The following is a 16,151-nucleotide window of genomic DNA, read 5'->3' on the forward strand; positions in this document are numbered from 1 at the left end:
AGTTCTGGATTTTCATGAAATAATAAAAACCCAGGTGCATTTGTGGAAACACACTAACACTTCTGTTCAAAGGAAGGCTTTTTAACTGCAGATTTTAATATTTGCAGGAATTCATAAACTAAACCTGTCCATTGCACATACCTATTTACTTGCTCTTTTCTGCCTGTACATTTGTATCATTCTTTGACGGAAAACATCAAATGTATCTTCTTTATTTTCTTCCCCTGCAGCACCCAAGCCCTCCCCTGCAGAGGTAGTACCCCTAGGGAATAAAATGGATAGTTAGCACAATTTGATTCAAATACATTATTTGACAAAGTGCAGAAAAGATGTAAAACAACAATAGTTTCAAAGAGACAGTTACAGAGTAAGGATCTAATACAGTTTCTCTGTGTCCCTTAATATGACAGGCCAACTGTGTACAACTTTTCCTCCCTGCAAACAGAAACAGAAAAAAGCCAAGGTTGTGTGATATTGCTGAATATATGGAAATATAGGTAGTTATCTAGATCAATTTCAAATAAACTCCTCTGGATTGATCACCTGTTTCATGACACACATGGTCCCTATTCAAAATGATGGCACCCAAAGTAGCATTGTTTCCAAAATGGCACAGAAACCACCAGATCTCTTGAAAACTAAGCACCCTGCCTTCCTGTTGGAGAAAAAATAATTAGAGGGCAAGTTATCAGCCCTGAACTCAACCACAGGGTCTGGTGAGCTGTAACTGGGCTTACTGTACCACAAGTGGAAACTCAGATGGTGTAAGTGGCATCAAGAAAGAAACCATCCTCATTATCTAATTTCTGTAACTATATAGCCATGGCCACATAAGCCAAGTAGGTGGTCATACAGCCCTGGAATATTTGTGCACTCTTAATAGTAGATTGAGCCTTTGCAGTCTGCAGGGACTTTTCTGCCTGCAACCAAGTCCCAGGAAGATGTTTTTTCCTTGCAATCCCTGCAGTATTAGAATCTGCCTTGGGAGCTGCATGATCAAGTTAAAAAGAACTCTGTAGAAGAGCATAAAAACAATTCAACAATTCTGTGGCTTCCGAGCAGGGATAGGCCACTGTCCAAAATGTGCCTTTTTCCACATGCCCCACAGAAACATGCCATTCCCATCCTAGTTCACCAAGTCACCACTCTCACTGCATTAACAATCTTCCCAAAGATATTTCTGTGATGCCCACAATAGGGAACAAACAAATGTGCCTGTAATATGTCATAGCTTAATCATTCCTCTCGACCTCCCAATGCATTCCTTCTGTTTCATCTTTTAGGTTGTCAGCACTTCAGGGCAGGGACTGTCTTCATTTTCTGTCTTGTATAGCGCCAACCATTGGTGCTTAAGTAATAATGGATTTGTGAACCAGGACGACTTTATTGTTGATATTGTAAGTATTGTAGAGTCCCCCTTCTGGGATAACTTTCAGGGCAAGAGTACAAGTGACTAATCAGAGAAGTTAGAGATTAGACTGGTTATAAGAGTGATCATCTAAAGCTCTTCTGCCCTCACATTTGTCTTCCCTCAGTTCAATTTCGGACTGGCCAGATCCACAGCTGACACAAATCACTTCTCTAAGACAGAAAGAGGAACTCAAGACCAGCAGGGGCTTCCCATAACTGAACTTTCTGTAACTACTGGCTCCAGCAGGAGGCATCATGTTCCCCATCTCTTATCTCCGCTATGGAAGAAGGACGAGAAACGCAAGAGGAGAAAAGGGATGTTATTCTCAACCTTTCCAAGACTAGCTATTATCTTTTCCCTGTCATAGGCAAGCCTCAAGCTTCTTTTCCATCTCCACATACAAGAAGATTGACATGTCTGTGTGCATCAATCCTGGAGGCAAATGCTCTTGTTGCTGTAACACAGCAATAAAAAGCTATGCTAACATTACATTGGACAGCCTCTAAACCTTCTCACACATTACTTCTGTCCATTTCTCTTTGGTGAGATAGAATTACCCAATTTGTGGGCCTTCTAACCACATCTCAACTAGTACTTGTCCACAGAAGGGCTGATGGGTTCTAAAGCATGCAGCATATCCAAAGGGAGGGCCATGGATCACCTTGAATAAATGAAAAGCTGCACTGGACAGCAATTAAGGTCACTACAGTGATACACAAAAAGGTAAATTGCCCAGGACAGCCTCACTCACGTTGAGATAATCTCAGATTTGGGCCTGAGACTTGCCTCCAGAGAGAAAAGAAAGAGCACTGGAGATAATTAAAGAATCTAGTGCTTTGGAGTTACCTAGAAACATAGCTGCAACTCCCTCTGTACATTAGACCAAAAATGGCAGCACAATTTTCCTGAGAGCTATGTACAAGGAGTACATGCACAAACAGTTCTCACTTGTCTGCTCTGGGCAAGTGCCTTTCCATGAGTGATAGAGCAGCTAACTTTAGTTGGAAAAAAACAAAAACCAACAGCATATTTTCATACCTAAAACACTTCCCTTTACAGAGGCCCTAAATCTTCTTCAGAACCTGGTAGGTTCACACCTGGATTGACCAACCAGGCTTTAACACTCAACTATTAATTGCATGCTGGGGAAATCAAGGAACTGCATGTGCTCTTGGCTTCTCCAAGTGTGTTGGGATGAGGAGTTCTGGAAGCTAAGGATCCAGTATCTTGGCAGAGAGTAGAAAGCTATAGACTAGATGAAGTGCTTTCCCATAGGGCATTCCCATCTGAAGGAAGGAGGTGGGAGACTAAGGTGATAGGCCACCTAACCCCAGGGTGTCCCAGAAGTACAAAGAAACACACACTTGGCTAAAAGACACTCAAATAAATTAACTAATTCTGTTGAAGAGAAAGATGGGAAAATTTTTCCCTAAGAAAACAAACAGTAAACCAACAAAGTACTTCAGTCAGCTAGAGTTTTTCCCCTGTAGTTGGTGGAGTGAAATCACAATTTTCTTTGTGCTATGTTTTTCTATTTGCAGCTTGGAAGAACTATAACCTACTATGTTGGCTGGAAGAGGACACTGGAGAAGACATTCTTAAAACTCAGAAAAGATTGTAAAATAATAATGTATGCATTTCAAGAGAAAAGCAGGCTTACCTTCTAGGAGATGCACTTACCTCTTTGCAGGATGCAGTGGAAAGATCTTATGTTTAGAGTGGAGATGATGTATTACCTTAACACATAAGTACTGTGTGTGGAACTCCTATGAAGTCTATTTATATATTACAATGCACACATCACGGCAATATCCAGGCACCAATTGGAATTCTGCATGCAAAGAGCTTGCAAGGTAAAATCTATTTGTTTTCCTTGTTATTACAAGGCTTCCACACACAGCAGGGTGCTCTCCAGAGTTTAGGTGGTGTAAATAAAGAGCCTCAGGAAGCATTTCCTCCCAGCCTTCAGCAATGTCCATTCAGATGGCAGGAAACAGCCTCCCCTTAGAACACCAACTTTCACCCAATCTCATTAGTAGAGACACAAGGCCTCCAGTCTCAACTCTGACCAGCCCAAGGAGGAGACCAAGAGTGGGAATAAGACATAGGACTGATCCCCTCAGGACAGGACAGGGACCCACAATTGCTACTAGAAGCATTTTCCAAATATGTCTAATATTTCTGCCGTTTGTTCCCATTACATACACTTTCACAGGCTCTTTGATTCCTTTTCCTTGTGAACCAAGACCACGTCCTTCTTGCCAGCCCATCTTCTGAAGCATCTGGAAACCCACATTCTTAACTGTTAATTTCTTGTGTAAAAAGTCTAAGTCTTTTGGTTTCTGCAGAGAGAGAGAGAGAAAGCAGGGGGAGAGTTTTTGATACAGAAAGCAGCCACCAGTTTGATCTCTTCACCAGAAACTTTCTGCAAATTGAGTGTTTCCAAGTTCCTGAATGTACAGAAACAGAGTTAAAAGTATATGCTTAAGTGACAGGTTTCTTCATCAGGATGGAAAATGTCTTCTGAAGAGTAATTGTTTGTGTAGCCAATTTACAGAGTACTAAACTAATGTACCTGACAAACGATCTTTATTTTGTGTCATTGATTTGTTTAATCACCAAAAATAGGAAAGCGTTAGAGTACACTATTTTCTTTTTTAATAGTTGTGTTTTCTGATAACAAAAGCAGGATGAGAAATTTAAAACATTAACCCACTCACTATTACAAAAACTCCATTTGACCATACTTACAAAATTATTCTAAGAGGTAAGAGAAAGCTACCAGATTAACAAATGATTGAATTATTCAATAAGGGCCCTAACCTGTAGGGGTGTTGAGCTTTGTCACCTTCCACTGTCTGCCCTGGAAGTGGAGGGAAGTTGGCTACTCTCAAACAGTGCACTGTTCCTTGCAGGATCCAGGCCTAAGGTTTGCACTGCCATGAAATCAATGGCAGACATTTTCAGATCCGCAAAAGAACTGTTTTCACAAGATAGAGTGAAATTACACACAGTTTCCTCACCTTCTTCTTCTTTGTAACTGGGCGGCCTCGGGGTCTGTCATAAGCAATTCTGACAGGTTCATGAACTGGGAATTAAAAGCAAAGACAAAAGTCAATCACAAAGATGACCAATTTGAATATGGAACTAGCAAAATACATATTCATATGCATGACTCCCATTTAATGCCTTAATCTAATACTACTACCAACGACCTTTTTATCACTTTGTTTAATTAACAGCAGAGAGGAGTGTGGGATGCAATAGCTATATATGCTCACTGAATCCAAGCGTTGTTGAGTCAACTTTACAACACACAGAAGTTAGAAGAAAGTTTTACTGTTGCACCAGAATGCAATGACTGTCCACCTGTTCACTGAGATGTGCCAATGGCTACTAGTAAACAGACATCTGAAGTGCATATTTTTTTAATTCACTTTATTAAACCAAGAACCACAAGCATATAGAATTCAGGTACTCTTGCCGGGGGCCAAAAAACATCCTTGAAATGATACTTACCTTTTGGTTCCTCTATGAGGCAGACCCTCTTAGATGCAGGAATCATGCCAACCTTCAGAGATTTGCTGCTGATTCTTTTGCGAGGGAAAGGGGTACCAGGAGCAGAAGCTGGCACCTGTGTTGACAGATTTGGTGTAGTACTATCAGAAGCTGAGCTTGGCTGCATTTCACCTGTTGAAGTTTCTTCTCCTGTTTTGGACAGCATCTCTTTGGATGCGATCTCCTCAGCACTACCTGCTGAGACCTCTTCTTCCCCCTCCTCTGCATGCTCCATTTCCACTTCTTCCAAGGTCTGGGAGATATTCTCAAGTTCAGCTTCTTCTTCTTCGTCCTCATTGTCGTCCTCCTCCTCTTCTTCCTCCTCCTCATCTTCTAAATTATCCAAATTTCTTTCGTCAGGTTTATCACTTTCTCCAAGTGCAGCTATTTCTGAAATAGCACTAAAGTTGATGGATGGGCACAATTCATAGACTTTCATTCGATAAAATTTGAAAGCAGAACTGTTTTGGTCTTGCAGAAACCTGGAAGCAGCGCAGAAACAAATTGCATTGAAAAGCATTTAAATTCAACAACTAAAAGAAAATTCCTATGCGTTACCATAAAGTTAGGTATTAAAAATGGATTTAGTAAAAAAGATTAGATGTAGTCATTACACTGGTACTTTTGTACTACTATGAAATACTATAGGAACTCCCAACCATATGTAAAAGAAGTGGCTTGGTCCAATTCAACAAACGCTAATGGCATTACACCAACAAAAGATTTGGCACAAACTGGCACAGCCCCATAGAAAGCAGTAGAGCCATGCCAATTTATACCATCAGAAGATTTGATCCATTGTGTTTAAAGTCCTAAAAAGAGTCCAGAACATAAGAATGGCCATAGTTGGTCAGACCAATGGGCCATCTAGCCCAGTATCCTGTCTTCCCGTGCCAGATGCTTCAGAGGAAATGAACAGAACAGGGCAATTTATCAAGCAACCCATCCCATTGTTTAGTCCCAGCTTCTGGCGGCCTGAGGTTTAGGGACCCAAAGAATGGAGCTGCATCTCTGACCATCTTAGCTAATAAGTTCACTTCAACCTCCCTGGACACGCAATAGCAGATTTAAAGGTAGCCGTCCTACAACGTCAGGACCAGACTTCAAAGAGAAACTGCTGAGCTTCAGTTCATTTGCAAATTTGACACCATCAGCTCAGGATTAAACAAAGACTATGAATGGCTAGCCAACTACAAAAGCAGTTTCTCCTCCCTTGGTATTCACACCTCAACTGCTAGAAGAGGGCCTCATCCTCCCTAATTGAACTAACCTCATTAGCTCTAGCCTGATTCTTGCTTGCATATTTATACCTGCCTCTGGAAATTTCCATTACATGCATCTGAGGAAGTGGGTATTCACCCATGAATGCTTATGCTCCAATACTTTTGTTAGTCTATAAGGTGCCACAGGACTCTGTTGCTTTTTACAGATCCAGACTAACACAGCTACCCCTCTGAGCTTTGGACTTCACTATCTTGATTAATTTTGTATCATCTGCAAACAATGCCACCTGACCATTTACCCCTTTTCCCAGAACATTTATGAATATGTTGAACAGTACAAGCCCAAGTACAGATCTTTGGGGGATCCCACTATTTCCCTTTCTCCACTGGGAAAGCTGACCATTTATTCCTACCCTTTAGCCAGATACTGATTCATGAGAGGAACTTCCCTCTTATCCGTTAACTGACTACTTTGCTTAAGAGCCTTTGATGAGGTCCTTGTCAGAGGTTTCTGAAAGTTCAAGCATACTGCATCTACTAGATCACTCGTCCATGTTTGTTGACACCCTCAAAGAATTGCTTTGGGGTGCAGGATGACTGGCTGTGGATGTAAAAAAAATTACATCTCCCATCTATCACAACTGTGCATTCTGGAGAGATTTTGGCATTCTCTCAAGTTTCAGATACTGTCTCCATTAGTGATCAATTAGTGGTTAAACCAGCGACTCTCAAACTTTAGCAACCCGAGGACTCCTATTTTGATTTAAAAAGTTTTGTGGACCTCTAAGACAGCTTCTAATTTTCCCTGGGGCTGCTCAACTCCCGCTCAGCCCCAGCCCCCAATCCACCCCACTCCTCCTCTTTCCCACCTCTTTCCACCCCTACCCCGTAGCACGCCCTGTGCACACGTCCTCCCTCCCCCCAGTGCCTCCTGCATGCCATTGAACAGCTGATCTGAAGTGTGCAGGAGGCGCTAGGAGGGAGGAGGAGGAGTTGATCAGCAGGGCTGGTGGCCCTGGACATGACTCACAGACCCCAGATTGAGAACCACTGAGTTAAACAAGATGGACAAATAATCTGACTTGGTAAAACAAATCCAAATCCTATATTCCTAAAAATATTTAAAATGTTACAATTTATATCTTCTTTAAGGATCAAAAGACAGTGATATTAAACAAAAATCTATGTAATTTAATGCTACCAATAGCCAAAAGACAGAACTATATGTCAAACAGTAATTCTACATTAAAAGCTTGGTGTTGTATTTTCTCTTATTAGACTATTTACACAAATGGATATATAGATTACTCACCAAAGATCTGGGTTATCTGCACTATTATCTATGCTGAACTGCTCAATTTCTGGTCCGACCTGAGCAACAAACTTGGCCAGCTTCTCAGCAGTTTCCATTGTTTTAGCATCCACTGCAAGAAAGAAAACAGTACGTTTGTACAGTGCCTAGAACAATGGGATCTAAAGTAACTGAAATCTCAAGACACTATGACATGGTAAATAATGATACCAAGTAGAGTATTTTACTGACATCTGAACTAATGCCTTGCTCATACTACTAGAGCACTTAAGATTTAATTTCAGATCTTCACCCACCATCAGGAAATTGAGACAACAGTGACTGGGAATGTCCAGTGGATGCCAATAAATCCTCAGTGTCTGCCACTTCTTCGAGTGACAGAGAGACTTCCGGATTGGTGGCATGCTGCGAGGATCCAGCTGTGTCCAATGAAGAGTTCTTCTCAGACATGCTGATTTCTGATATGGAAGATTTTGACTGAACCGAACCTTGGGTGAGCTTGTCTTGACGTTTCAGCATCGTACCAGCTGAAAGAACAGTCTGTGTCCCGATAGTTGATTTTCTCACTTTCCTGCCTCTAACTCCATGGTGTGTAAAAATTCCAAGTCTTTTTCTTTTAAAGAGCCTTTTCTTGATACTTGCTACTTTCCTCGCATACAACATTGCCCTCACTGATTCTGTTGCAGATTCTTCTGGTGTTTTCCCCTCTCTGCCTCCATCTTTTGTAGATGATGTCAATCTTTCCATCTCTGATAACTTCAGTCTGTAATATTTGTATTCTAGACTATCCTCCTCAGACAAGAACCTACATTAGAAAAGAAAAATGCATGCAGCATATGTAATGAAAATATACACTGAAATCAACCTTCAATATTTCAAGAACATCATGGTAGTTGATACTATTAGGATGCCCTATCCTGGTAAAAACAACCTGCAGGTATGGGTTTTCCTCAGATAAGCAGTAGTTCCATTTCCTAAGCAGTAAGCAAAGACAAGTTGTGTCAAGCTGCAAAATCACAGATTGCTCTAAGATAGAGCTCAAGTTGCCAGTAATGAAACAGCTATACTGTGGGGATCATATTCAAAATGGCACTATCAACTTGATTTATTAATTTTTTCCAAAGCTGACTAATTTAAATTAATTCCATTTTAAGAAAGAATGCTCTTTAAAGAGTATGTCTCAGATTTTAAAAAAAGTCTTCTTCTATTTCACACTGTTTATAAAAGGTCTTTTCAGCAAGAAAAGAAACTGAGTGCCTGTACAGAAGCAACAGTTAATTAACAATACACAAACTATACTTCCTGGGATTTAGGAAAGTACTTAAGCATGAGTAGTCCCACTGACATTAGGGCTATTCACATGCTTAAAGTTAACCACATGTTTTAAGTAACTTCTAGAATCAGCGCCGAAGTGCTGTCCAAACTGCAAAGTGAACAAACTGGAAAAGTATAGAAAAATTTTTCTCTAGTTGTAATTTGTGACTACAGAAGCCAATTCTCAAACAACCTTCAACTAGACAGTGTCACTTTAAAATAAAATGGCATTGTTAAAGATCTGGACAAACTGACTGGATAGAAGTGATTCATGTTCATTTTTGCTCATATGAAACCTAAACCAGGATTTAAATTCAGGTCTTTTCTAACCTTCTGTAATTTAGACCCTAACCCTGCAGCGAGCTCCCCGCAAGCACATCCCTGTGCCTGTTTGGAGCCATGGGGACACATGTGGGGGCACAAGGATCTGCTCACATAGAGGTCAATGCTGAATCAGGCCCTCAGCCCTCTTCATCTTCAAAAAGAATACTCATGTTAAATTACTGAAATTAAATCAACTTCATATAATTAAATTTTAACCTGGACTAAAAAGCTTTAATAGAGCATTACAAAACTTTTCAATCTCAGTTTAATTCAAGTTGCAACTTAAATTTCACACCCAAATTGCTGTTAGAACAAAATGAGATTTGAAAAAATTAAGACTATACCATACTTATGCAATTATGTGTCTCAAGTTCTGTTTTCAAATATTGAGCACAGGACTAAATACATAATTCATACACACATACATTCATTATACCTAAATGTCTTATGGCTTTCTACTCTAATTGTTTTTGCCCTCCTGCACGTTGACTGATAGATCTAAAGGCGTCTAGTCTACTAGACAAAGCAGGTGATTAAGAATTAGAACTCCTGGGCAGATATCACTTACTTACCAAGTATGTTAAAAAGCTTAATTAGCATTTATAAAGTGTTTTCAGGTATTCAGATGAAATACCCACTATGGACTTGATTTTAAGTCCATTGAAATCAATGGCAAAGTTGCCACTGACTTCAGTGCAGCAGGATCAGATACTAAATAGGGCAAAGTATTATTATGCTACAGTAGAACCTCAGAGTTACAAACTGACCAGCTCACCACATATCATTTGGAACCGGAAGTACACAATCAGGAAGCAGCAGGGACAACCACCAAATACAGTACAGTACTGTGTTAAATGTAAACTAAAGAAGGGGGAGGCAGCATTTTTCTTCTGCATAGTACAGCTTTGACACTTTACTAAGTCAATGTTCAGTAGTAAACTTTTGCCAGAAGCACCTCCACCTTTTGTTCGGAATTACGAACATTTCAGTTACGAACAACCTTCACCTGAGCTTCTACTGTATATCTGGAATTAACTTCACCAAAATACCTACCAATATTCAGGGCAGCTCTTCTGAGCAGTCCTCTCTTTTGCTGACAAAGTACCTGTAACAATACTGTTCACTAGCTTTTCAATCGTCTCTACAACTCTCCGATCAGCTCGCTGTGGAACTGTAACAACAAAAAAGCATGGTCATTGCATTATTCTTGTGAATAGAATGTAAAGGTGTCCAACTAGGTTTATAGCAATATTCCAGGAGTAAGCCAGCTATTGTTAACACACTACACCGGCCCATTCTCAGTAAACTGACGTTTTAGGTGTAATCAGGATAACAAAAAGGGGAAATGATCATGTAATAATTAAAGAATGTCGGGTGAGAAGATACATGCCAGGATCATATTAATTATACTAGTTTTATAGCATAACAATTACTAGCTGTAAGTCTAGTTTCAATTCCCAGTCAAATAATGGAGCAAGTATTGAGGGAAAGAGTCACAACACATCCACGATGATGAAATCAACAGCAATTGGCATTGTAAAGAACAAATCTTTCAGAACTAATAAGGTAACTTTTTATCATAACAGAAAAGCTATTGTTTGCAATATATGCAAATTTTAGCACAATTTGAAAGAAAACATCTCAGAATCTCACTCAAATTATTTCAAGTTCACTTGGATAGGAAGTGTATCATGAACTGATATTTGGCTGAATAACTAGAACCCTGCAAATCTGCAGATAACCGCTTTATATCCATGAATCATTTTTGTGTATTGCAGATCGGATGCAGATACAAATTTTGTATCCGGGCAGGGCTCTACGTATAACCATAAACAAAGGGTCATGACAAACAGCAATGTAATATATTGGTGAGAAGTATCTACTGGGATACTGCAGGGATTTGTGTGAGGTCTCATTTTATTTAGAGGAATCTAGTCCTACTTGACACTTAAGTCAAATTAAAAAAAAAAAAAAGTCAAAAGTAGCTTCAGCTACTATATTTACCTCTGTGTCTGCCTTTTAATATTTGTGCTTTTACAGTTACATTTTCCTATCTTTTAAAATATTAGCAAAAAAGATTCAAATAGAATTAATGAGAATAAATTAAGAAGGGTAAATTAAGGCTTAAAAAAAATCAGGAAAAACTTCAAGGATTGATCTCTTAGGTCTAGAACAGTGTCATTATGAGAAGCAGTGTGGATTAAGGGACTGAGCCTGGGGCTGGAGCCAGGACCCTGCAAAATTCTGTAAAATCTAATCGTGGATCTGTTGCTGACCACCTACATAATCTGGGCAAATTAACTCTTATACAAAATGAGAATTACTTATATGCATCAAAAGGGTGTTGTGAAGACTAGTTATATTTGAATACTACTATGAAAATGTGAAATGCAAGTTATTTGTCAGTCAAGTCAAGTGTTGGAAGTCCCACCATTTGGAACATTTAAATCTAGACTAGACAAAACACCAATGAGTGTATTATAGGGAATAGTCTTGCACTGGAGAGGGATTGACTACATAGTCTAATAGGTCTTTTCATCTCTCACTTCCATGATTATATGGGGGGAAAAATCTAATAAATATGTATCAGAAAAATATTTTATGGCATTTTACTTACTCTTCATTTTAGGTCTTGTATCAGGAGCAGTTTTTTTAAGCTGTACTGTGGACTCGGGTTCTATTTTCTTCATCTGAATTGGATAGCCACTTTTCTCAAGCCAAGCTTTCAAGTTCTCGATGTACTCTCTTCCAAATAATGTTGAATCATCAAAGTTTGGGAATGACGTTGGTGCTGGAGCCATTTCCTGGAGACCAACGGCTTCAAGTATTTTCTCTTGCCTGAAAGCAGAAGCTAATGCAAAGGTTTGCCCCAAAAGTGCCAAGGACTTCCGACACAGAGAAATGGTGGTCTCAAAAGCACCTGCCATTTCTCCAGAATTACTGAAACCACTTGTCTTGATGCTTAATTCATAGGCATTGCAGGCCATAAGCAGAGGTGTGACACTCTTTAGAAGACGATCTTGGAGCCTCATCATGTACTTATCAAAAGGCTTTATTATCTCAAAGAAGCAGTTCTTAGTCTTCATGGCACCCTTGTCCAACAACATATTTAAGAACTCATTGTCTACTTTGGGAGTCTTCAAAGCAGCATGTTGTAAATTTTTGATGGTAAAGAAACAATAATCTCTGTGTTCTGGCTTTAGTGAGCATTTGAACGAAGCAAGCATTTTTGCACACGTTTCTGTCTCCAGCTCGAAGAGGGCCCCAAACAGCTGCTGAAATTCTGCATCATTTTTTATTGTGTGAAATCCAGCCCATTTTATTATTTCTATTCCAAAGGTTGAGAATATGTCAGACTTGTCCACAAGATCAAAATTAAGATGTCTGAGAACATGTTCAGACTTACGAATTCGGATGACAGGCCTTTGGGTTGTCACAGTTGGCCTCTGATTAGGTCGTAATATTAGTTTCTGATTAAGGCGCTGGGCAATTGCAGACCTCTGGTTAGGACGGTCTGTAGTTTCTGGCATCTGATCAGGTTGCAGAGTTGACTTCTGATTAGTCATTGGTAGTGCTTTTTTAGTGTTCCATTTCTTTAGAGGAGTTTTGATATCTCCTTTAAATACTTTATTTTTAATCAGGCCTCTTGTAATATTTTTTCCTCGCAGAATCCTTCCTCTACTGATGTTGCCTCTGCGTACTGGCGGTCTGAACTCACTCTCAGATTGAAGTCCATACTCCAGGTCATAATCCTGACTTTCTATGTTCCCATACTCCTCTTCCACAAGTCCTGGTGACCTAAAATCACCTAAGAGCTCAGAAGAGCCAAAGTCAGTGTCATGCAATCTGGAGGATTCCCGAGGGTGAGGGCGGCCATAGTCCCGGTCCCGAGAGGTAGGGCGACCATAGTCCCGGTCCCGAGAGGTAGGACGATCATAGTCCCGGTCCCGAGAGGTAGGGCGACCATAGTCCCGGTCCCGAGAGGTAGGGCGACCATAGTCCCGGTCCCGAGAATCAGGGCGACCATAGTGGTCATGGTAGTAATCATCTTTCCTCATGAGAGGACTACTAGATCTATAAGGCGGCCCTGGATAGTCCTCTCTAGTGTCTCCTCTCCAGTCGTTATGAGGATGGTGTTGGGGACCATCATGTGAATATCTTCCATCATCATGAAAACTGTCTTCATACCTGGGTCTTGAAACCGATCTTGAATGAGCTGCAAGAAACAGTTTAAAAGAAGAAATGAGTACAACATAAAATGTGTTAATGTACTAAGAGGTCAAGCACATTTAGAAATCTGAGCAACCATCACTCCTACACATCCCCTTAAATTAGAGCCCAAGTCCAATTCTACGAAATATTTCTCTCTCTCTTCTTGTACTTTCTACCTTGCAATAGAAAAGCAATAAATGTTAAAAAAGTCTGGGTTTTTGCACAAGAAAATTACTTAAAATATCTTATTCATAGATTCATAAATTTCAAGGACAGAAGACTCATAGACTCATAGACTCTAGGACTGGAAGGGACCTCAAGAGGTCATCAAGTCCAGTCCCCTGCCTCATGGCAGGACCAAATACTGTCTAGACCATTCCTAATAGACATTTATCTAACCTACTCTTAAATATCTCCAGAGATGGAGATTCCACAACTTCCCTAGGCAATCTATTCCAGTGTTTAACTACCCTGACAGTTAGGAACTTTTTCCTAATGTCCAACCTAAATCTCCCTTGCTGCAGTTTAAGCCCATTGCTTCTTGTTCTGTCATTGGAGGCTAAGGTGAACAAGTTTTCTCCCTCCTCCTGATGACACCCTTTTAGATACCTGAAAACTGCTATCATGTCCCCTCTCAGTCTTCTCTTTTCCAAACTAAACAAACCCAATTCCTTCAGCCTTCCTTCATAGGTCATGTTCTCAAGACCTTTAATCATTCTTGTTGCTCTTCTCTGGACCCTCTCCAATTTCTCCACATCTTTCTTGAAATGCGGTGCCCAGAACTGGACACAATACTCCAGTTGAGGCCTAACCAGCGCAGAGTAAAGCGGAAGAATGACTTCTCGTGTCTTGTTTACAACACACCTGTTAATGCATCCCAGAATCACGTTTGCTTTTTTTGCAACAGTATCACACTGTTGACTCATATTAAGCTTGTGGTCTACTATGACCCCTAGATCTCTTTCTGCCATACTCCTTCCTAGACAGTCTCTTCCCATTCTGTATGTGTGAAACTGATTGTTCCTTCCTAGGTGGAGCACTTTGCATTTATCTTTATTGAACTTCATCCTGTTTACCTCAGACCATTTCTCCAATTTGTCCAGATCATTTTGAATTTTGACCCTGTCCTCCAAAGCAGTTGCAATCCCTCCCAGTTTGGTATCGTCCGCAAACTTAATAAGCGTACTTTCTATGCCAACATCTAAATCGTTGATGAAGATATTGAACAGAACCGGTCCCAAAACAGACCCCTGCGGAAACCCAACTGAGATCATCTAATCTGACCTCCTGTATAACACAAGGCCTAGGACATTCCCCAAAATAATTCTTAGACCACATCTTTTAGAACAACATCCAATCTTGATTTAAAAAAATATCAATGATGGAGAATCCACCATGATGCTGGTAAGTTGTTCCAATAGTTAATTATTTACACAGTTAAAAATGTACTCATTTCCCGTCTAAACTGATCTCGTTTCAACTTCCAGCCATTAGACTCTGTTACACTGAAGATCACATTACTAAATATTTGTTCCCTGCGTAGATACTCAAACTGTAATCAAGTTACCCCTTATCTTCCTTTGTTAAGGTCAACAGAGTGAGCTTCTTGAACCTATCACTATGAAGTGTGGGGGCCACGCCTCTTTGCTCTTACACAAAAAAACTACAGGAAAAAGCTATATTAACGCAAATTTAAAGTAGAAAATCTAAAGATATCAAAAAATTGTGATCTGTACAGCAACTGCCATAATCCACAGGTGAGGCAAACTGAGCGTTGATTTGGGCCTTACCTTTAAAATGATGGATTGTCTCTTCTATAGCATCATTTCGGTCCATCCGATACCTTTTAACTTTATCTTGCACCACAGCATCAAAAGTCTCCCGTGTAATTCGTCTTGAAGCCATTTTCACTCTGTAGCAAGAAAAATGCTCAATCTCTGACTGAAATACATTCACTGCTTTCAAATGTACTTTCTTTGCACAAGGGAGAGCGAGCTGCCTCTTGTAAAGGCAGAGCTAAGCTAGGTGCATTTACAGTGCCACAGAAGAGTAGCATGTTCCACTGTGAGAGGGGCTGGGCAACATTTTCATAAGAACAGTGTCTGGGTGGCTGGATTCTGTCCCCCGTGGGCACTGGCCGATCAGAAAGTGAGGCCCCGTGCAGGAAGGGAATTCAATACAGACTGAACTGCTAGCCTGGAGGAAAGTGGTAAGCGCCTCCAAGGCAGCGCTGGGTGGCTTCCCACCGATCACTCCACAACTCCTCGAGGCTACCCCGGCCCTCAATCCCCCGCAAGCGCCGCCGGCCCGGGTGAGGCCTCCAGCCGCCACCCTCGCGGGGCAGAGGGCGGAACGCGGGTCACGCTCCTCTAAAGGCGGATTCCCCAACTCCCCCCTCAGATTCCCCACTCCCCCCCGCGCCAGGTTTCTCCACCCCGAGCCCCACCCTCACCTCGCCCCGCTCCGGCAGGCAGGATGCGCCCAGCCTCGCGCTCGGTCCGGTTACTCCCAGCAGCCTCTGCGGGTCACCTGACGCAGGCCCCCGTCGCGCATGCGCCCTGATCATCCCCCTCCCCCCCGTCCCTCCCTGCGCAGGCGCAGTCACCCCCCCTCCGAAATTCGTGTCAGGGGAGGTTGGGGGTAATTTTATTTTTTATTTAAAAACTGAAAATGTGAAACCCCAGGACACTCCCCAAACACGGGTAGCTGAGGTGACGGGACTAACTACGAGCTCGCGCAGCCTCTCACCCCCGGGCGGTGCGGACGGCGGCTCGCCAAAGCCCGGCAGCAGCGATTT

The 16,151-nt window shown here is 41.2% G+C and overlaps 1 protein-coding gene across 3 annotated transcripts in view; it reads right to left on the reverse strand.

The window, feature by feature from the left end:
• Nucleotides 1-15,904, reverse strand: part of SUGP2 (SURP and G-patch domain containing 2) — a 24,041-nt gene extending 8,137 nt beyond the window's left edge. For all 3 annotated transcript variants that reach the window (XM_030540359.1, XM_030540356.1, XM_030540358.1), the window contains exons 1-10: nt 15,807-15,904; nt 15,145-15,266; nt 11,760-13,358; nt 10,196-10,313; nt 7,801-8,309; nt 7,505-7,616; nt 4,931-5,451; nt 4,435-4,499; nt 3,617-3,753; nt 142-262 (exon numbers count right to left, since the gene is read on the reverse strand). In XM_030540359.1, coding sequence (XP_030396219.1) covers nt 142-262; nt 3,617-3,753; nt 4,435-4,499; nt 4,931-5,451; nt 7,505-7,616; nt 7,801-8,309; nt 10,196-10,313; nt 11,760-13,358; nt 15,145-15,259 — 3,297 coding nt within the window. In that variant the 5' untranslated portion in view covers nt 15,260-15,266; nt 15,807-15,904. The remainder of the gene's footprint in view (nt 1-141; nt 263-3,616; nt 3,754-4,434; nt 4,500-4,930; nt 5,452-7,504; nt 7,617-7,800; nt 8,310-10,195; nt 10,314-11,759; nt 13,359-15,144; nt 15,267-15,806) is intronic.
• Between the last annotated feature and the right edge of the window lie 247 nt (nt 15,905-16,151).

This window comes from Gopherus evgoodei, chromosome 22 (genome assembly GCF_007399415.2).
Source record: "Gopherus evgoodei ecotype Sinaloan lineage chromosome 22, rGopEvg1_v1.p, whole genome shotgun sequence".
Taxonomy (NCBI): domain Eukaryota; kingdom Metazoa; phylum Chordata; order Testudines; family Testudinidae; genus Gopherus; species Gopherus evgoodei.